This window comes from Malania oleifera, chromosome 5 (genome assembly GCF_029873635.1).
Source record: "Malania oleifera isolate guangnan ecotype guangnan chromosome 5, ASM2987363v1, whole genome shotgun sequence".
Taxonomy (NCBI): Eukaryota; Viridiplantae; Streptophyta; class Magnoliopsida; order Santalales; family Ximeniaceae; genus Malania; species Malania oleifera.
In genome coordinates this window covers 89,934,183-89,957,549 of record NC_080421.1, presented here as the reverse complement: position 1 = coordinate 89,957,549, position 23,367 = coordinate 89,934,183, and the positions used below count along the sequence as shown (strand labels likewise).

At 35.3% G+C, this 23,367-nt stretch overlaps 1 protein-coding gene across 1 annotated transcript in view; it reads left to right on the top strand.

Moving 5' to 3' along the window:
• The window catches only part of LOC131156748 (mediator of RNA polymerase II transcription subunit 33A-like), an 85,184-nt gene that overhangs the window by 37,657 nt on the left and 24,160 nt on the right, over positions 1-23,367 (top strand). Inside the window, exons 3-7 of the mRNA XM_058110667.1 lie at positions 10,427-10,774; positions 11,003-11,319; positions 11,427-11,518; positions 12,129-12,480; positions 13,067-13,277. Coding sequence (XP_057966650.1) covers positions 10,427-10,774; positions 11,003-11,319; positions 11,427-11,518; positions 12,129-12,480; positions 13,067-13,277 — 1,320 coding nt within the window. The remainder of the gene's footprint in view (positions 1-10,426; positions 10,775-11,002; positions 11,320-11,426; positions 11,519-12,128; positions 12,481-13,066; positions 13,278-23,367) is intronic.

Sequence of the window (23,367 nt, the reverse complement as noted above, 5' to 3'; positions counted from 1 at the left end):
CTCGACCTCGAGTTTGTTAAAATTTTAAAAAGTAGGCACATATCTTACATTATTGTAATTATTTAAAATTTTAAAAATAAAAATAAAACTATTTCTAAAGGTAAATAAATTTTCACTTTTTTTATTTTTTTCGCATACATATGTTGTAAAATAAAAAAAATAGTTTACTTTTTTATAATTTTTTTTAAAAAAAACTTGAATAGAAGAATGAAAACTATTTTCCAACAAATAGACAAGTCCTTACTTTTCAATTTCAAGATTCATGCTCTAAATAGGATGGACGTAGTTTTTACCACTCTTGATTCTTAAACTCACTACTTACTCTATTAGATAAATTACATGAATAAGGGCATGTAATGTTTTTATTCATTTCTAAAATATTAAATATAAATGAAAATAATTTCTTGATGACAGTGACTTAGGGATGTTTATGGACTAGTTTATATATATATATATATATATATATATATATATATATTGTATTTTTTATGATGTCTAATATCGTAAGCTTATCGACAAATTTCAGTTTTATTTTGGACACATCGAAAATAAGAATTTAATTACTACTTTAACTTCAACAAGTACTTGCAATTAAAGTAAGGTAAGTTTCGATTGTTTCAAATATGTATTTGTATTTATCATGTTTATTTACTTACTAGCTAATTAAGATATTAAGGACAAACATTTTAAAAGTAATTAATTACTCGAGATAAATAAGGGATGTTATGTACACATCCCGTGTTTTCATTGATTAGTTTGGTGAAATATTTTTTTGTGTATGTAATTTTTAGTGTTTGATATTATGAGCTCGTGGTGCCGTATTGATATTTAAAATTTAAGTAACTTCATTTAAGCGAATTGTCTTATTTAATGTAACCAATCCTTTTATATTTCAACATAATGTACAATAATCTTGAAATATATATCCCTTTTATTTGCATATATGCATGTCAAAAGAATAAATTTCTTTTTCGATTTGAAAAATTTTGATCTCCTTGAAAATAAAAAGCACTATCTACAAATGTTGGGCATAGTTTGGTTAACTGAACAATGCCCTCGAACCGTTAACCGAACCAATGTTTTGATTCTCTACAAAATGCGAATTGAAATCAGTTCGCTTAAAATGGTAATTGAAAAACGGTTGATAGATTTTTAAATTAATTTCCATGGTTAATTGAACCGAATTGTTAAGTATAATTTGAAATTTTAAAGACACTACAAACAGTATTTTTTCTTTGATAATAATGAATATGTAAATTTAAAATATTCAACATAAAATTTGAAGCATGAATATTAGATCAATATACTTTTTTTAATTTAAAATATTCAAGATTAAATTATTAAAAATTTACATGATATTATACATAATATGCATTATATATATATTTATAGTATATCGGTTTGGTTTGGTTAATTGTGATTATTGAATGGGCCAAATAAAAACCAAATTGATAAATGAAAAAAATTAAAATTTTGTGACCAAAATTGAACCAAAGAAATGGTTAACCAATTTTTCGATTTGGTTTGGTTTGATGTTGCGGTTCGATTTTTTATTATGAAACATAGAATCTTAAGTAATATCAATTAAGCAAATAATAAATAAATTTTATAAACTGAAATAGTCATAACTACTCAAGTGATACAAATGGAATTAAACATTGAATTTCTAAAGATAGTAATAATAAACCTGGAAATGGAAAAAAAATTTATTTTCAAGAACTAAACAGACCCTAAGTGTACAGCAATACCAAGTTCTACAGATCATTATGCACACAGAGTATATACACATACTAACAGAGACGCAAACATACATGGCATGGATAACTGATTTGTGAAGAAAACTCAGGTTTATAAATATAGATATATTCATGGATCTTATGATACTTCATTGCTTTCACTAAAATTGCACGTAAATTAATTTAGTAAATTAAAAAAACTAACCTTCCTCTAGATGCAGCAACGAACGCAAATAGTCGGAACGAAAATATGAAACGAAACCAACTCAAAACAAAAAATAAATCTCAGTAAGTAAAATAATATATTCACGTTTTTTCTAAATAAAAAAAACCTACCCCATCTTCGGCCCTTAAATAGCCTCGCCTTCGCCTGAACGGTCACCTGCCACCTCGAACGGTCCTCTTTGCAAGCTCCGCTCGAACGGTCCTCTGCAACCTTTTCTCCTCTGCGATATTGTCTTTTGAGAGAGCTCGGGAAGGATTTGAGCAGACGAAGCAAATCTCGCAGGACTATCTTGCGAGATTTACCACGTGTCACAACGCAGATGGATTTTAGGCGCAAATCTCGCAGCTTGGTCCTGCGAGATTTCCGCCACGCGTCACGTTCCAGTTCGATGCCCTCATTAAATCTCGCAGCTCCAAGCTACGAGATTTGGTCCAGCGTCGCCACGCGTCATCTGCCCGATGTTTCTCTCGTTGTCACGCATCGAAGGCAGAGTGGCCCATGAGTTTAAATCTCGCAGCATGAAACTGCGAGATTACGTGAGCATTATTTTGGGAAAAATTTTCCCAATCAGAGTGTTATTTTATATTTTATTTCTTTTTAATTATAAAACGGGGGGAAAAAACTCCATGTTTAGATCGCGACAACTTAGCGGCAGACCAACATCGACGACCCAACGATGCATGACGACCAACGACGACCCAATGATGACGATGGCCCAACGACGACGATAATGACGACCAACTCAGCGGCGGCAGCAGCAACTCAATGATACCAACGAGGGTTTAGCCTACTTTGATACCATGATAGAATCAAAGAGGAGCAAAAGATTGGGAAAAGAAAAGACTTTCATTAAATCATTAGAGTTCTATAAGAGATAAAGATGACTTATATAGCCTACAAGAATGAAAGGGAAAGAGACTATTCTACCTGATATCATGCAAATAATTATTATCACTAACACTTGCAACCATGGGTTTGATACCATGTTAGGCAATCACTTAACCTAAAGCTTAAGCTGTTTATGTCAAGTCTTAATAGAAGCCATTAGAAGTGAATTGAGTGCAAAGAAATGGGAAAAAATGATGAATAGTGGTTTGAGAAAGGACATATAAAGGGACAAGCAACGTCTTAAACTTCAATTTGAACTAAAATTTTGAAGCTTCATAAGTGTGAAAAACTTGATGAACATTTTGATTTTGATTTCAATTTTGATTTTGATGTGAAAAAAAAATGGAAATTAGTAGTAAAGTGTTAAATTCTTTTATAAAACTTTAGAAATAGTTAAATATATCTTTGTTGTGTATGAGGTGCCATAATTGTAATATAATATGTATTAAACATATTAGGTTAATATAAATGAATTCATTCATAAATCAATTAAATATTATTTATTATACCAATGAAGATAAATTAGACATTAATGGTTAAATAAAATGTTGTTGAAAATTTAATTTTTCATGTAATTTCAAAAGCCCTTGTAATAATCTTCTGTTGCAATATAAAAATAAATAGATAAATTAAAAGATAAATTTCACATTACGACTAAATCTCGCATTTGAATTCTAAGAAAATTTCATTCTATAATTAAAATTTAAGAGGCTTTGCTAAAATTTCAAGATTTCAATAAATTTGGATGATTTATTGAAATTTTGATGGATATTGTGCGAAATGTAAATCAACTGCCATTTTGAGTTCGAGGGTTCTAGAAAGTGGAAATTTCAATAATTTTGTGGAAATTTAGGACCCTGGTTATACCATTAAATTCATTATTCATTTCTCCATTTAACAATCATCTATTTTTTTTAATCTGCAATTAACTTTTTTTTAACAATCATTTTTTTTTTTTAATACTTCATTTTTCCATTTTGTGGGTAGAATTTTGTTTAATGTTTAGGCTGGCGTCAATTTTGATAATATTTTTTCTGTATTTGCTTGTGCACTTGGATTGCACCCTATTGGTGATTTTAGTGATTGCTTTTCTTCTGTCTATCAGAAAATAATGCATTGACTAAGTGGCCCTGCTAATTTTACAAAAATGCTGTAGCAATACACTATTCTATTATTTTTATAGTCATGAGGTTATGAATATAGTCAAGTAACCATTGTATCTGTTGAATAATTGGGTAAAATGGAAGATCTAACTTCATGATAGGTCTCTCCCTCACACTTACTAACACAACTCTAACACTACAAATGATGCTAAATGACCAAATAGTCATTAACACTCCCCCTCAAGCAGGAGCATATATATCATATGCTCCTAACTTGTCACAAATGAATTTCACATGAGCACCTCCCAAGGTTTTAGTGAACAAATCAGCAACTTGAAAATTAGATTTCACATGAGTGGTTGCATTGAGCTTCTGTACAAGTTTCTCTTGAATAAAGTGGCAATCAACTTCAATGTGCTCTGTCTGCTCATGGAAGACTGGGTTGGAGGCAATATGAATAACCACTCTATTATGACACATCAACTCCATAGGTTGAGAACGTGAAAAACCCAGTTCTTCCTACATGTTCTTCAATTGAACAAGTTCACATGTAGTGTGCGGCGTAGCCCTATACTTTGACTCAGCACTTTACCTGGCCACCATAGTTTGTGTTTTACTCTTCCAAGACATCAAATTGCCACCAACAAATATACAATACCCAATTGTGGATCTTTAGTTATAAGGTGACTTGACCCAATCTGCATCGGTTTATCCGTGAATATGAGTGTGGGGAATCGAGAAAAGTAACTTACAATACTTGTTGTGAAGGAGATATTTAGTTGAGTGACTATGAGATAATTTAACTTTCCAACAAGTCTTTAGTTTCGTCTTAGGTTAGGCAACAAATGACCCATATTTGTTACTAACTTATTATTGGGATCCATGGGTATCAACAGGTTTGGACCCCAACAACCCAGTCTCATCTAAAAGATCAAGAACATACTTCCTTTATGATAGGACGGTTCCCATACAAGATCTCGATACTTCTATATCCAAGAAGTACTTTAGTGGTCCCTAGTCATTGGTCTAAAACTATTTCGGAAAAGCTTTAGGTCTTGGCTGCCTTGATCATCGTCACCAATGATCACAATGTCATCCACATACACAATAAGCAAAATTCTACTGGATGGAGTATAACGATAAAATACAGAGTGATCTATTGCACACCATCGGAGGCCAAATTGAAGTACTAAAATACTAAATTGGCCAAACCATGCTTTGGGAGATTGTTTTAATCCATATAATGATTTCATTGTTCGGGAGATTGTTTTAATCCATATAATGATTTCATTGTTTTAATCCATATAATGATTTCTTAAGCTGATGCGTTGAGCTTGACTCCCCCTGAGCAACAAATCCAGGTGGTTGCTCCATATAGACCTCTTTCTGAAGATCACCATGTAGGAAAACATTCTTCACATCTAACTGATGTAGAGGCCAATGACAAGTAGTGGCCGAGGAGAAGAACAAATTTACCGAGGCAAGTTTAGCGACCAGAGAGAATATGTCTGAATAATCCAAGTTGTGCACGTGAGTATATCCAAGGCAAGCTTTAAACAAGCCTTAAAACCATCAAAGATTGACTTTCACATTGTATACCTAGCGACAACAAAGCACAAACTTATCAAGAGGAAGAGGTACTAAATCTCAAGTATCATTATCATGTAGCGCATGCATCTCTTCAATCATTGCAGTCCTCCACCCAAAATGGGATAGGGCTTTAAAAATAGATTTTGGAAGAGCAAAATAAGATAGAGTACTAACAAAATAGTAATACGAGGATGACTAGAAATCATAACAAACAAAATTAAAGACTAGATGTTGGGTGCAAGTGCATTTACCTTTCTGAATAACTATAAAAAGATCAACAACATAGGAAATAAAATCGTTTGACAAGGGACTTGGCGGTGCAGTAGTAGAACTTGGCAGAGGCACTCCTCCTTTGAGTTGACGTGTGTATAAGTGCAAATTGGGATGATCCAAGCAATGAAAAGGACTCAAACTTGATGAAGATGTAGGAGGATTGGGCACAGATAATGAGTTGGGATCTGGAAAGCAAGGTAGAGGAAGAGACTCATCAAGGTCAATAAAACTCAAGGAGTTAGAATTGTATGGTGTAGATTGAAAAAAGGTGACATCTGTAGTGATAAAAATTCAATGTAAAGTAGGGCTATAACATTTATATCCCTTTTGAGTATAGGAATAACCTAGAAAAATACATTTGATAGCATGAAGATCCAACTTATCCGTTCCTAGAGTTAACTAATGGATAAAGGACATACAACCGAATATACAAGGAGGAAGGAAAAACATAGGAACTTTAGGGAAGATAGCTAAATATGGGATTTTACCACCAATGACAAAGGATGTCATTTTATTGATGAGGGAGCAAGCTGTGAGCGCAACATCACTCCAAAAAACTTGAGGGACATTCATTTGTACAATAGGATACAAGTGACTTCAAGAATATGTTTGTTTTTTCTGCTCTGCAACTCCATTTTGTTATGGAGTGTCAACACAAGAGGAATGATGGATTATACTAGAATTAGTCATATAGGTAATGAATTGGGTTCTAAAGTACTCTTTAGCATTATCACTATGAAAGATCCTGATTGGCTTATCAAATTGAGTCTTTATTTGAGAATAGAAGACCCAAAAGATGTTAAACAACTTGGAATGATCTTTCATTAAATACAACCAAGTCATCCTATAGTAGTCATCAACAAATGTAACAAAGTACTAAAACCCCATATTCAACATGACATGACTAGGACCCCAAACATCAGAATGGACTAGCATGAAAGGACTAACGGCCTGTTTTGCGGCTTGGGAAGTAAAGGGAGCACAATAATGTTTTCCCAATTGACAAGACTCACACTCAAGATTAGATACAGAATGCAGTGTGGGAACTAGCTGTTTCAACTTGTCCAAGAATGGATGACCAAGGTCACATTGGATTTGAAGTGGTGTAGCAGCGGCTGTGCAGGCAATGGGAGGAGACAGCGACTCAAAGTAGCAAAGCTCACGAGCCTCACATCTTGTGCCAAATGATTTCCTTGTCTTCAGATCTTGAATAACCACAGAATTAGGATAGGAGGTTGCAGAACAATTTAGTGACGTTATAAGCTTACTAACTAACATTAGATTGAAAGGGGATTTAGGAATGTATAAAACAGAAGAAAGAGAGATGGAGTAGGATTTATTGTTCCTATCCCATTAACTGCAGTAGTGGACCCATCAGCAAGGGTAACTTGAGGCAGATTTTTAGGATATTGGAGGGCAGAAAAGAAGTTGGTTGCACCTGTCATATGATCAGTGGCAGCAGAATTGATGACCCAAGGATTAGTGGGAAAGATACCAAATGACATACAGACTATAGGATTACCTTTCTGGGCAAAAGATGCAATGTGATAAGATGCTTGTTGAGACGATTGATACTGTAGAAACCTTCAATACTCCTCTCCGATATAGTCACAGTACGCAGTTCACTTAAACAAGTGACCAACAAGGGAGTCATACTTTTGGGATTTGCAAACTCCTCCCTAGCACTCACAAACTTAGACCAATGATAACAAGATTAATTTCTGGAACAATTGGAACAACCATAAACAAGGTGACCTACCATGAACGAGTCCCAAATAAATCAGCACATGGATGCCACAGAACCAAGAAACTTAGACAGCCCTAAGTAACCAACACACAGCATCGGAACAATTGGAACAACCACAAATAAGTTGACCCACCATGAGTGAGCCACAAATAAATCAGTACAATGCTGCCACAGCACCCAGAAACTTAGACACAGCCCCTAAGAAACCAAGACAAATCACTGGAACAATTGTAGCAACCATGATCAAGGTGACTTGCCATATACGAGTCACAACTAAACCAGCATAAGGCTTCCACAGCCTCCCCCCCCCCGCCCCCCAGAAAGCATAAAAACAACGAACACCGAGGCAACCATGAACGAGGTGAACCACCGAAACTACCAAGGACAAATCACCAACAAACTGATATAACACTGCCACAGCCTCACAAAAACAGCTTTTGAACACTGCCACTGCTCCAAGAGATTCACCAATGGACTTAACTAACACTGAACAACAACTAACGGATTACCACAAAAAAGTTCAGATCTTTGAGCAAAACAAGTTCAGATCTTTGAGCAAAACACATGCTCAACAGCTTGATATTATGGTCTATGGAAGGAATCAGAACGTTCTGGAGGGGAAAAAAATCAGAAAAAGGTGGTCAGAAACCGATGCAACCTTTGAACCGATGCAAATCACAAGAACACAATGTACGAATAAAAAACACAGCAAATACCACTGTTTCAGGCCAAATAAACTCAATAACCATTGACAAACAGGTTCAGTAAGCATCAAACAACCATTCCTTGGGTTCTGCACATGAGCAATTAAAAAAAGGTGAGATCTTTGGACAAAGAACATCACAAAAAACATCGCTAATATGTTTATAGAGGGATTTGAGCACTGCTAGATGAATTCAGGCCAAAAACATGCCTGAAATTGGCTTCATGCAACGAGTTGTGGGGTAGGCCCTGGCAGCCTTCGACCGGCGCATGAGGGCGTGTGGGGTACTGTCTTGAGATAGGATTTCAGTGGGGGTGCAGATCAGTAGTGTCTGTGGGTGGCTATGGTGTTGTTTTTGCAAAATCTATAGTAGATTTTGTGTTCCTGAACTGGCAGTGTCACCCAGAAAATTTCTAGTTACTGGTTTGAATTCTGGCAGCTGCTGGCTGTTTTCTTGGGCTATAGTGTTGCTGGAAATTCTTATATGATGGTAGACATGCAGCAGGTTAAGGTTTTAGGCTTCCGTTTTGATGGTGGTTATGACCATTAGGGTTTAGGTCGTAGAATCGTGCTTTGATACCATGTTGAATAATTGGGTAAAATGGAAGACCTAACTTCACTGATAGGTCTGTCCCTCTATTTAGAATATATGTCAAGTACAATGCCAATGACCATAATACCCTTACTTACACTTGCTAATATAACTCTAACACATACTAATAATGCTAAATGACCAAATAACCATTAACAATGTCTACAAATAATAATTATTGAATCAATTAAAGATTAATTGTGGGCATGGAGGTATGTTAATTATTATTGTATACAAAGGAGAAAGGCTGTCTTGATTGCCCTTGCATTTTTTAAGTGGAGTGGAGGGAAAGGAATAACAACACTTTCAAGGGAGAGTAAACCTGTTGACCTTGGAGGCTCAACAATAGGTGGTTCAGAAACACAAATGAGAAGGATTGCCTTGACCCCCCTCACCATTTTTTTGGGTGGCCTGAAGAAAAATGAATAGAAATATTTTCAACGGGGCGAAAAAATGTTGCTTTTGAGGCTTAAAAATAGATGGTTGAAAATGTCTATTTTTAGGTTTAGCAGAAAAAACATTGCAAACGCCCACAGTATCTTGGACTTAATTGTTTTTTGCTTATAAGTGGTAATGCCTTGCCTTTTAATGTGATGATATCTTTGTATGCCTAAAAATTGATTTAATCAAAGACAATATTTATGTAAAAAAGTATTAAAATATACAGGTTTTATAACACTGATAGGCTAGCAGCAGGCTTGGCTACAGCGGAGTGTTTACCATGTGCAAAAGGAAAGACCCTTTGCCACTTGAGCTGTATGTCAGGGAGCTCACATGTGCTGTTTGTTGTTGGGGTGAACTAGTAGGAGCCATCCCACCCCAATGGCGTGTATTTGGAACTCGATATGAAGTCCTATTTTCTTGCAAAATCTGTCTTGATAAGGGAAAACCCTTGTGATTGCTTCAAAACAATGTGGAGCCAATGTCATATTTGACCTTTTTTTCCTGGATATTTGGATGATTAAATTTTAATTTCTTTGTTTCATATAAGCTTCTTGTTGTGTAATTTTAGCTCAAATGTCTAGCATAAAAATGAAATACTGACGCATATGACCATCTTCACATTGGTGCTTTGGCTTCCTATAATTTCAAACATTCTCCACATTGCTTCATCTTTCTGGAATGGGTTGTCTTTTTGGTATATTCTCCTTTTAACTTGCTTTTGGCTCTTTACCAATCTATTAGGAGGAACAAAAAGTGACATCCTAGTTTGTGTCAAGTAAAGCTTTTTTCAACACATGGAAATTATGTCATTTAGAAAGTAACATGTTTGAACTTTTACATATTATATGGCCATTGATGATGTATGTAATACATTATCCATTTTACTAATAAGCTGATAGCCTAACGTTTTGTGGATGATGAGTGAAGGTAAAAATAACTTCTATAACATCTGTACAAATTTTTATTTATGTCTGGCTGCTTACATTGTGATGACAATATTTATATCTGCTCAGTAGTTTTGTGACATTGATCTTCCAGTCTTCGTTAGACGATTTTGTTCCATGCACTGCTACAATGCATAATTTGGATTCTAACATTAATACACCTTTGCTTTGCAATTGTAGGATCATGAAATCCACTGATGAGGTTCTTTATCTTTCCCAAATATTTGGCCTCCAAGATTCTCAACCTGGGCTTCTTGTGGTTGAGTTTGTCTTTTCAATTGTATGGCAGTTACTTGATGCATCATTAGATGATGAAAGGTTGTTAGACCGCACCCCAGAGAAAATGTCTATATGGGAAACCAAATCACAAGATATGGAAATAGATGATCTTGATAGCTTTCTTGTGAAGAGAACCAAATATCATGAGAGAATGCAGAAAATAAATACTGTAATTGCTGTTGAGATTATTGGGAAATTTCTTGATAATAAAGTTACTTCCAGGATTCTTTACTTGGCATGCCGAAACATGTAAGTACGTTAGATATCAACCACCTGTTAATTATTTATTTTTTAAAATTCTTTTGTTGTTGGTCGAATTAAACATTTGTTTTGTGATGTGTGTGATTGATCCCACGCAGTTCATGGAATTGCTTGCTGTTTTAACCTAGGAATGCTTTTCTTCAGAGCAGTAATATGGTGATTTAAAATTTATAGTAGATTACATTAATGAGAAGTTACTTGCTTCCTCCTCCTTAGGTCTTCGCACTGGGAAAGTTTCACACAGCGATTAAAGCTGCTTGCAGCAAATTCATTGGCTTTGAAGAATTCAAAACATATGACTCCAGAGGCTCTTCTACAACTAACATCTGATATACAAAATGTTGTATCCTGGAAATGCAGAATGAGTTCACAGCAACCTTCTCATGTAATACTGGGTGCTGGATCTGTTATATCTGCTGGTCAATGTAATGGAGCTAGTGGTTCTGCACTTTGGCTTCCCATTGATCTATTTTTGGCAGATGCAATGGATGTGTCACGAGTGGCGTCGACGAGTGCTGTTGATGTTCTCTCTGGTAGAAATCGTCTCATGTTTTCGAATGCTCATATTATTGATTTTCTTTAAATAAATAGTACTTTTATTCTTCCAAGCTGTATGATTGAACTGAATTTAATGTCGCAGGCTTGGTAAAGACTCTGCAGGCTGTTAATAATACCACATGGCATGATACGTTTTTAGGTCTATGGATTGCAGCTCTTCGACTTGTTCAAAGGGTGGGAACTCATGCAATACAAAAAGGATTACAGGGAGCAAAATATTTCTTAAAACACTGGCTTTCCTTTTCTAATTTAATCTCCTGAGGCCATAAAAGCTGGGTGAATATTTCAAATCCCAATGAGTCAAATATACTATACTATGAAAGGAGAACCATTTTATATTTGTTGCATATGCCATTTATCCTTTCCTTTTTTTGCTACATGCCTTTTCTCCTTTTCTATTTGCTTGACACTTGTCTTTCCTTGTTTGAGCATGCTTGGAATATTCAGAAAGGCTAATCAATTCCCTTCTTGCTTGTGTTTCCCACCTCTCGCCTCCATTGTGTCTATTATTGTCCTTCCCACCTGTTCCCAGTGCTGCAGCTTCCTAAAACTATGCTTCTGTTTCAAATAAAATTTTCATGTTTCTTGAGTTCAATGGCAGGGGATATTGGATTTTCATTTTGCTAAAATTTTCTACTTAGTTTCATGTAACAAAACCACACAGAACATTCACCATCTAGTTTCTGCAGTTATTTTTGTTTTATCGTGTTATTATAACTAGTTAAAGTTCGATTAGTAGCCTTTTTACATTTCAGCGATTTTAATCTTTAGTTGTTTCTTTTAGGAAAAGGATCCTATTGAAAGTCCTGCACCTTGCCTTGATATCAGCTTATGCATGTTATTGTCTATTACAACACTTGCGGTTGCTAGTGTTATTGAGGAAGAGGAAGGCACCCTGACTGATGGAGTTGAATGCAGCAGCTCCACCAATCAAAAGAAAGTGAAACAAGTTCTTGGAAGACGCCACAAGGATTTGGTTTCAAGCCTGCAGTTATTGGGTGATTATAAAGGCTTGTTGACTCTACCCGTAACCCTGACCTCAATAGCCAATCAAGCTGCAGCCAAAGCAATGATGTTTCGGGTTGGGAAAGAATATGCCGAGTGCGTGAGCATGGATGATATACTGACGAATTGTTGTAAGTAATCGTCTGTTTTCTTTCAACAGCTGATTCCTTTTAAATCTTTCACTCAAAGGGAAAGAATTGGATGGTTTTGATACTCATGACCTGCAGGTTTCCCATCATTCATTTGTCACTTCACTAGGTTCGTGTGCTAAAACCTTACCTAGATTTTGATCTCTGAACTTCTTTTCTGAATTAGCATTATACTATTGCATTTTCCAAAGGAGTCCAGACATTCTTGTAATTCTTATGATTTCCTGATCAGATTGACTTTGTTGGTTAGAATTTACTTCTCATCACCTACATATTGGCAGCTTCAATTTTTGATATTCTACTTATACTATTTTTTGAATATATTGTTCACTGTTCCTTTAAGACATTTTATTTTATTTTATTTTTCATGGGCTTCTAGACCTCTTATTTTTGTTTTTATATGTTTATTACCTATGTGAGCTCCAATTTTAGTGTGCCTGTGCTGTTCTAATACATTTTCATTTAGCCATTTAGGTATTATCGCCTTGCAGGAGCTGCATCTTGTATCTATTGTTCGGCGCACATGCTTCTTTTTATGGTATATTTTATCTTTTGTATCCACTTGCAGCAGGAAACCTGTGGCATTTGATTGTTGAAGCTTGCATTGCAAGAAATCTACTGGACACTTCAGCATATTTTTGGCCTGGCTATGTGGATGGATGTCACAGTCATGTACCTCGCAGCATTCATTGCCAAGTGCCTGGTTGGTCATTCTTGATGAAAGGGTTCGCTCCGACTCCATCGATGATAAATGTTTTGGTATCAACACCGGCTTCAAGGTTTGTTGAAACTTGTAATTCTTCACATTTTTCTCTCTATCTATTTTCTTTCTGCCCTTTCTAAATTCTGCCGATCCAGCTCTAAAGCCTTGGGTGTTGCTAACAGTCACCAAAGAGGCAATGCATTGAATTGGATCACCATTTCTAGATTCTTTCCATGCTTTGTCACAAGAAAAGTGATTTCCTAATGAGATTTAAGTCAAGGGAGACCTTAATGGCCCCTTGTAAGCCAACAAAAACAAACTCTGAACCCTGGCCTCCCGCATGGGGCAAGGTAACTAACCACTTGTGCCAAGGTGCAGTTCTGTTATTATTCTTTTCAAAGGCAATGTAAATTTATTAATAACTCATAGCAGAAGTACACATGAAGAAATATGAGAACTAAATGAGAAATAAAATGCTGTCAGACTAAGAAGTTTCACTAAAAAGAGCTCAAAATCATTATGCAATCCTCATCTCTGCTTCAAATTCTTTGGTGCAACTAATCCTCCTGAAAATGTTTTTTTTTTTTTTTAACTAAAGGAGGGCGGCACCTCCATTTATTTATTGATATACCCTTACTTTTGACGAAAGAATATTGTGGTTATAAGACAAACATTGGGAGATTATAGATAAAAAAAAAAAGATTAAAGGTCTCCCAAAAACAACACCAACAATCAACCAAAACAGGACTACAAATTCAAACAAAACTAAATAAGAAACAAATCTAAACAGGCCTATCAAAAACAAAAATAATAAAATAAACTAAAATCTAAAAATCTAAAAATCTAAACCAACTAAACAAAAATCAAAAGGATGAACTAATGACGAAAGGAAAAGACCCAACCTATTTATCCAAATGATACCTTTCAAAGAACGTGATAAAAGATGTTGTTATTCGTAGATGACATTATTTCCTATTTCTCCTTTTCCAGCGAGAAAATCAGCCGCACTATTGTCTTCCCTATATTGATGGATCACCATGAAGTTCACTCCTTCTAGCTCCGCCACGAGATCCTCCCAAAAATCCCAAAATGCCACAAGGTAAATCTACCTTTCCGAATCCAATCAACAACAATTCGCGAGTCACTTTCAATAATCACATTAAAAAATGAAGTCATTTGCATAAACAAATTCCATCCATAATTGTTTTTAATTCCGTACTATTGTTCGTACCATTGTCAAAATAACTTGAAAAAGCCGCTTTCACCATGCCATGGCAGTCCCGAATAATTCTTTCACCTCCTGAAGTATTTGGATTGCCCCTACAGCCATGGTTCGAAATTGCGGTCGTGGGTAATGTCGCGTAAAGGTCGCAAGTGTCGCGAGACGCGGGTGTTACGTAGCGGGAAGTGGGCGTAACGGTCGTGAATTTTTTTCATGCATGCACAACCATGCCAAAATAAAAAATAAGCATGAAACCCATTAATACATGATTTTTTAATGAATTTTAAAGGTCTTCATTCAACCTACAAATGTTTTTTAATAAGCATTATGATTTTTATATTAATTTTAGTGCAATGTTTACAAAGAAACCATATTTTTTTATAATTTAAATTACTTTAACATTTACAATTTAACAAAATAAATATGGAATTATAAATCTTACAATTTAATTATTTAAATGGTAATAGACTTGAACTTGAGTCACTTAAGAGTTGAGACTTGACTAATTGTGTACAAATTAGAATTTATTATAAATTGTTTATCTAATATTAAATTATTAATTTTCAAGGACCTTAAGGTATTAAAAAAAATTAATTAGTTAATAATTTTTTTACTAAACTTGTACTCAAAGTTTCTAAGTTCTAACTCTCTAAGAGTCTAAGTAACTCTATAAATTTTATATTTTAAAAACTTTATACTATTTTTTTTGTTTTAATTAATAAATTCTACTTATACAATCATTACTAATTTACAATTGGTAATTTGTATTCTAATTAAATAATAAATAAACTAAATTTATATACTAATTATATTTATAAACTGAAATTATAAAACAAAATTTACAATTTATATACTAATTAGTAAGTAAATAAACTGAAATTTATAATTTATATAAACTATAAATTGAAATTATAAAACAAACTAAATTTAAAACTGAAATTTACAATTTAATACTAATTAAATGAACTGAAATTTGCAATTTATATACTAATTACATAAATTAAAATTTACAATTTTTATAAAGCAATAGAGCATAAATTGAAATAATATAATAGAATAAATTATTAAGCAATAAAACATAAATTGAAATAATAAAACAACATACATATTACATACCCACTGGCCACCACCCACTACTCAGTTACCACTTACCCAACACCCACTCCCGACTCCCACTCCCACGAAAGCTGCGAGCTTGTGACTGCGAGAGAACTGCTGGCCTGGTACAGCTGCAACCTGCAAGCCTCCAAATTTTGGAGGAATCGAAGGCTTGCTGATTTTTGGGTTCTTGGACGAAGGAGACGAATGACGGACTGAGGGAGACGAAGCTGTACGAAGCAAATTTTGAGGGTTTTAGGGATATCAAAGCTTCAGATAAGTAGATCGAAGCTATACATACGAAGGAGACAAAGAATCAAAGAGTGATTTAAGTGAAGAGGGAACTTAACTCAGATTGTAGACGACAAATGTAAGGGTTCAAAGGCTCGAAGCTGCTTTTCGGTTCTTCAGACTTTGGAGGATTCCAATGACGATATCAGATGAAGGAGAGACGCACAAAGTGGAGCAGATTCAAGGAGATAAGGTACGCTGTAAGGGGCTGTCGGCCGTAACGTGCCGTAACGGATGTTACAAGCCGTTACGTTTCTGTAACGGCTGTTACCCATGTGAATTTTTTGCTTGCCGCTAATGTGGCTTATAATGGTATTGGTGACCTGTTTTTCCGTTACGTAACAGCCGTTATTTAATACCATGCCTATAGCTCCCATCACAATTAAGTTTTATCCACCCTGCTGGGGGTTTAACCTACGAAATAATTTTTCTAAGCCTGGCGCCAACTCCCTGATGCTAAATTTGAAATTCTTTCAAAATCGTAATGTCCGATAGCTTCAATTTTCGAAACGAATTAGAGCTCTCAGCTAAAAAACTAACCCAATATTGAACACTTATCCACGTCTGATCCGCACTTTGATAAACTTCTTCCATTCTCGCTTTGCATCTTCGATTCCAGAGGCGCCACGTAATCAAACACGAAATCAGACTGATTAAATACCTTTAATAGATTATTTTCGAGCATAGTGGAACTAGTTTGCAATTCTGTTTTTCTAGGGAAGGAATTGTTGGAAAGGAATCCCCAACACCACATTATCCCAACACCAAACCTTTGAAGCCACCTCGCCTAAAGAAAGAATGTGATCAGTGTTTTCTTGGCTTCTCTACACACAACAATCACAAGCCGAAGCCATCGGTATTCCTTTGGTCTGAATTCTATCATCTACTGCCAAGTATCTAAACCAGACTTTCCATAAATATATTGAGATTCTTCTCGACAATAGAGAATGTCAAAACCAGTCATTTCACTCAAAATTATCACTTTTGCTCCTCACTGCCTCCCATGCCATTTTTGTAAAGAAATTGCCATCTGGGGCAAGCTTCCAGATGAATATATCCTTACCACTTTTACCAGTTGGCACATTATGCAAGATTTCCATTGTTCTGTCGGCCCCAACCAATTCCATTAATAAATCAGAGTTCCAATTGTTATTCAGTCACCAATCCTTAATACACAGCTTCTTGTTTGAAATATTCTCAGTGCGCACAGCTAACAAGCCTAATGTAAGGCCACCTATTGAACCAAAAAGAAGAGTTCCCACCTCTCACCAAAATTTTAACATTATCTATAACTTTTGGAATGGTGGCGGCCATCATCGATTTCTAGAACCGAGAGTCATTTGGTCTCCCCTTCCTTATTAATAAATGATCATTTTTGCAATATTTAGCCTTGAAAAAACCTGATCATAGATTGTCAGAAGTGAGCTGTTTGAAGGCAAATTTCAGGAGAAGCAATTTTTGGACTTCTTTAAGATCTCTTAAACCCATACCCCCTTCCGAGATAGGTTTACAAATTTTCTCCCAAGAGCGCTAATGAATCTTCCTTTTATCTTTCACCTCTCCCCATAAAAAATTATTAAGAAGAGAGTTGATGCGGGAAAATGTGACCTGTGAAACATTAATAACCGACATCAAATGTGTCGGCATGTTAGACAACACATGTCTTAATAAAACTAATCTTTCACCTTGCGAGTGCAACTTAAATTTCCATCATGCAATTTTCTTCCTAATCTTCTCCATAAGAGGCTTTAAGATCCTGGAAGACAATTTTCCATAAACCAAAGACGCACCCAAATACGTAACTGGGAATTTACCTTCCATGAAACTCGTGATTCTCAATAAACCATGTTTCTGAGCAGGAATAATGTATTTCGAAAGGAATAACGCAAACTTTGTCTTGCTGATACTTCTCATACATCTCCAGAGTGTAAACCAAATTTTTAATAGATCTTTTCCCACCATTTGCAAAAATAAGAATATCATCCGCATAAAGTAAATGCAAAACCAAAGGAGCTCCAATCGGATGATTAAATTGTCCAATACGACCTGTCTTATAGTTTTTCCTAAGCAACCTTGTCAAAACCTCCTTCATTATGATGAATAAATAAGGAGAAAGTGGATTCCCTTGCCTCAAGCCTCTAATTGATTGAAAAAACCCTTTAAAAGTTACGTTTATCATAACGGAAAACCACAGGGACTCCACACAATTTTTTATGAGCTTGCAAAATCTCTCAGAGAAGCCAAAAGCCTTAAGAACCTCCAAAAGAAAATTTCAATTCACTCTGTCATAAGCCTTAGCCATATCCAGCTTTACCATCACATTACCGCCAGCCATTTTTTTGTGCAAAGAATGAACCATTTCCTTTGCAAGCGTGATATTTTTAAAAATACTATGCTCAGGAATAAAAGCACCTTGCTCATGCGAGACCAACTTATCAACAATTTCAGTTAGCCTAAAAACAATAATCTTGGAAAAAATTTTGTAAGCCATAAAGCACAAACTAATAGGCCGAAATTTATTAAAGTTAGAAGGATTGTCCACCTTTAGAATTAAAACAATAAATGAAGAGGAAAAGAACCTGGAAAGAGATATGCCTTGAAAAAAATTCTTTGCCGCATCCAAGACAACTTTTTTAACAATGTCCCAACAAGAAATATAAAATTCAAATCCAAACCCATCTGGTCCCGGACTGCTTTTTTTGGGAATTGAGAACACCGCTCTTTTAACTTCTTCTGTCGGATCGGTGCAGAGAAAATTATTATCAGCATTTGAGATCTACCTTTGAATTAACTCGGAGAGATCACAAGGTTCAACCACTAAAGACTCTGAGAGAAAATTCTGAAAAAAAAGTAGTGGTTTCATTATGTATTCCTTCCGCACCATCCAATATCCTCCCGTCGTTCAGAACCATATGGTCTATGCGGCCTTTATTCCACTTATGATTGATGACTGAATGGAAGAATTTAGAGTTTTGACCCCCCTTAATCAACCATTTTTTTTTTTTTTTCGCAATTTGTCCTAAGCGAGATGCTTCCCTATTCTCCCACACCTAAATCTCCAACTTTGTAGTCAAGTAATCGGCTTCGACCTCCTCAGAAAAACCTAATTGCAGCTGATTTTATAGAGATTCCATCATTCCCTCGAGAGCTTGTAAGTTTTCTCCCACTCACCCAAAGACATTTTTATTCCATACACGTAAAGCAATTTTAGTTCTCATAAGACGAATAGCAAGTTTCAAAAGACCTGAGGCCGAGTCATTCCTGATCTAGGCATCTTTAACGCACGACAAAAACTGATCATGTGAACTCCACATATTAAGGAACCGAAATGGGGTAGGGTCATACAAAGAGAATGACGTATTCGTATAAACCACCATAGGACTATGATATGAGGATTTCCTACTTAGATATTTGAATTTAGCCGAACCATATAGGTTGGAAAAAACATTATTAATAAGAACTCGACCAAGTTTAGCCCAACTACGAGCCACCCCTTCATGGCCATTGCACCATGACATACGAGAGTCTGTGTTTGATAAATCAAAGAGATCACAATGATGTAAACAGTCATTAAGCTCCATCATAGGTAAGAGTGGCCTTGGATTTCCACCAATTCTTTTTGCATCCGTTCGAATAACATTAAAATCACCCAGGACCAACCAAGGGAAATTCGATTGGCACGCCTCCAGTTGCCACCATAATTCCTTCTTTCAACATAAGAACATTTGGCATAGACAAAACTCACCAAAATCCTTTGGCCGTTCCTGAAGAACCACCCGGAGATCATCTAAGTCATGATTGAAATCACCTCAAAGGCATTAATATCTTTCCAAAATAGCCACAATTTACTGCCCTGATTTTTATTAGATATAAAATGGTGATAATTCAAAAAATTACCTAACATTACCATCTGCTCCTCAATCACAAAAGGTTTTGAAATAACAAACAAACCAACATTAAACTTATTGATCAGCTTCTTTAACCTACCTCTAGACCTACCCAACCCTCTAATATTTCAAAAAAAAAAATTATATCAGTCATAAATTTAATTTATGCGGTCGGATGTGAACCTTCTGAGATTTCCTCACAAATTTTTTCCTTCCGATTTTGGTGTTTTCAGAAGTCCATCCCTGCCCTGTATCAGACTCATACATTTTTTCTTTGCCCTTCAACACTGAAATTTCACCTTCCTCCCTCTTGGACGAATAACCCAGAGCCAATTCCCCCTGATGCAAACCATGGTTCCCACCTTCAGTCTGTTTAATACTGTCCGCATGATTCACTTTCTCTTGAGACATAGGTTCAACATATGAAACTCGAGCATCATCATCACACCCAACTTCCTCACACTCCTCTTCATCACTTTCTGTTAAACCTTCATTCATATTATTTTCCAAGCTTCTCTGCGGTACATCAGATTTTTGAATTGCATAATTCCTTTTTTCTTGAGTCGCAAGAATTTTCGGTAATACAGGGCACCTATCCTTGGTTGTCTTCGTCATCGGCACATTATTGGGTCCTACTTTCTGCTCCACCCTCTTTGCCCCTTTATCCACATCAGTACTTACTGATTTCCATTACACCGTCATTCGTCTTTGGTTTCCATATCTTTTTTTTCTTTATATTTTCCCTCATCCCTTCGCTTCTCTCCTACCCTGCAAACAATCGAGGTATGTCCTTGCCGGCAACATTTAGAGCAAAAAAAACTCATCTTTTCATATTTGGCCTCTTGTCAAATACATTGTTTCGGAGATAAAATAAGAGGAAATCCTTTAACCAGCTCCATCGTCAAGTCGACTTCCACGCAAATTCGTGCTCCCGAGATAACGACCAAAATGAGTCGCTATAATTTGAAGAAAATTTGCTCGGTAAAGATACATTGGTAACCCCGGTAAGAAATTCCGCTGAGGAGCCAATGGAGATTCTTTTTTGACATCAAAATCCTTCGTCCACTTAAATAGCCAAAATGAATTGCCTTCCATAGTTCTACTTTCTTTGCCAACCGATGCAAAAAGTCACGTTTATTTTTCATGTGTATAAGTACATGGTAATCATCTATAATATTGATCATTGGAATTTCCGTCAAGCCTCACGTTTTCACAATCAATAATTGAATTTATCAATAGATAGCCAATTCCTCAAACATTTCATCACTAATGCAAAACAAAACTCTTCCTCAGCCTTAACCATCTTCGCTTCTGAGAAAATAAATCTCAATTCACCATTGATATTAACTAAAATCTCATATAAATTTTAAACACAAGTATCTCCACTTTTTTATTCACGGCTTGTGCATACGACTGCATCCTGGAACCAGCCTGGGCGGCATTCCTCGCCGACGGTGAGGCCATCGGAGGGGGACGACACCTTCCCAACAACACTACCTGTTTTCCATATTGAAAGCCTAAAAATAAAAACCAAACCTTTTGTGGAAAGAGTAGATGGAACCTAAGGTGCGATGGCGACGCAATCTCCTTCTGGCGTGCAGCGTCCCCCAAAACTTCAATATTTGGCAATGAAAACGTAGAGGAGCTTGCCCTGCTTCTTCCCGGTGAGTTCTACATGCCTAGAACTCGGCAAAACCGGCCCAGCAACGCCTGAAAGGGACGGCGTGCGGTAGCTGCTTCTTACCAACGAGTACAAAATCGGCCCAGCAGCGCCTGATATGGAACGACGGCGTGCAGCGTGTGGCGACGACAGCGACCCCCGTGCGGTGCGACGGCGACTGCGACCTAGCGTGCAACATCCTTGCCCTAGGTACCGTGCAAAACCCCAAAGGTCTTCTCTTTTAGGTAAATTTTCAGAATAATCTCCTGATTGATTTGCAGAATCAAGGCTGCAATGAGATTGAAATTTTGACCCCAATTCCCATTTCCATGTTTGGTTTGTGTAAAGCGTTCCTGAAACGCTGATTACCCCAATGAACAGAATGGCGATTCCTATTATAGACAGAATCCCAATTCCATTATTGACTCTTTGAAAGACAATATAATCCTCACTGAATAATAAATCCTAAAAAAGTACGAGTTGACCGTTTTTTACCATACCATCACCGATAATAATAATAATAATAATAATAATAATAGTCGTTATTGACTCTTTGAAAGACAATATAATCCTCACTGAATAATAAATCCTAAAAAAGTAGTGCGGGTTACAAGAGTGTCTTTTACGAGGTTAGGTGTTCAAACCCTCTTGGACTCGTTTTCGTCCCTGGACTCCTGAATTTATCCTCCCTTTAGAGTTGTGGGATCAACTTCAAGGGGTGCAGGATTAGTCACGTGAACCGTAAAACGAAAGCGTGGATACCCGGTGCATAATCCAAAAAAAATAAAAAATAATAATAATAGTCGTTATTATTGTTTCTATAAGTACAATAATTATTATCATAGAAATAATAAAAAATAAAAATAACATTAAAAATAATAAGAATGCTAATTATTATTAAAATAATAGTAATTATTATAAAACAATAAAATTAAGAATAATAAGAAAAGACAAATAATAATTGTTATTTTAATAAAAAGGAATAAAAATAATAGTAATAGAATAATGATTAATAATAATTATTAATTATTATCGTAAAAAAAATAAAAATAACAACAACGAGAATGATGACGACAACAACAACAATAATAAGAAAACAAAAAATAATGACAACAACAACAATAATAATTATAAGAGTATTAGTTATTATAAAAAAAATAATAAAGTAATAACTACTACCAAAAAACAAGAAGAAGAATAATTATTATTATTGTAAAAATAATAAAAAAATAACTAAAAAAAAAAAGGTCGTACCTAGTGCTCTAGGCTCCCACTTTGAGTGGGGTCTGGGAGAGGTGGATGTCGGCAAGCCTTACCCCATTTTTGGAAAGGCCGCTCCCAAGTCTCGAACTTTAGACCACCTGTACCGAGGCGGAGGCACTTGCCATAATAATTGCTTTAAAAATTGTTATTATTAGAAAAAAAAATTATAAATAAAAAAAGCAACAATATCAACAAAAAAAATTTATTATTGTTTACTTTTGAAAAATAACAAGAAAATCCAAAAAATATAATTTATTTATTCATTATTAAAAATATTAAAAAAAATGATCTAAAAAATGTAAAAAAATCAATAAAAAATAATGTTAAATTGAAGTCATATATTTGAAGAAGAAAAAAAGGGTAAAATCCAACAATACCCTAGACTTTTCCAAATATGACACTCCATCCCCTAAGTTTTAAAAACTTCCAAAAGATCCTTGATGTTTAAATTTATTGACAAAATGAACTATTCACTAGTTGACCATTAGTCAACTATTGAGTATATGTGAAAAAATGAATTTTACCCTTGATAAAATTACAATTTTACCTTTTTTTATTCAATTGTGATAAGATAACTTAAGAAAATGACATTAATTTGAAAAATTAAATTGAAAAAATTGTTTATTTAAGTATAATACGTTTTTGAAATTAAACTTGTAAAAGAATTGGATACGAAGTTCTCAGGTTGACCATTTAACTTGCCCAACTGGTTTGGATCATCCAGTTAACATGAGCATGAAAACGT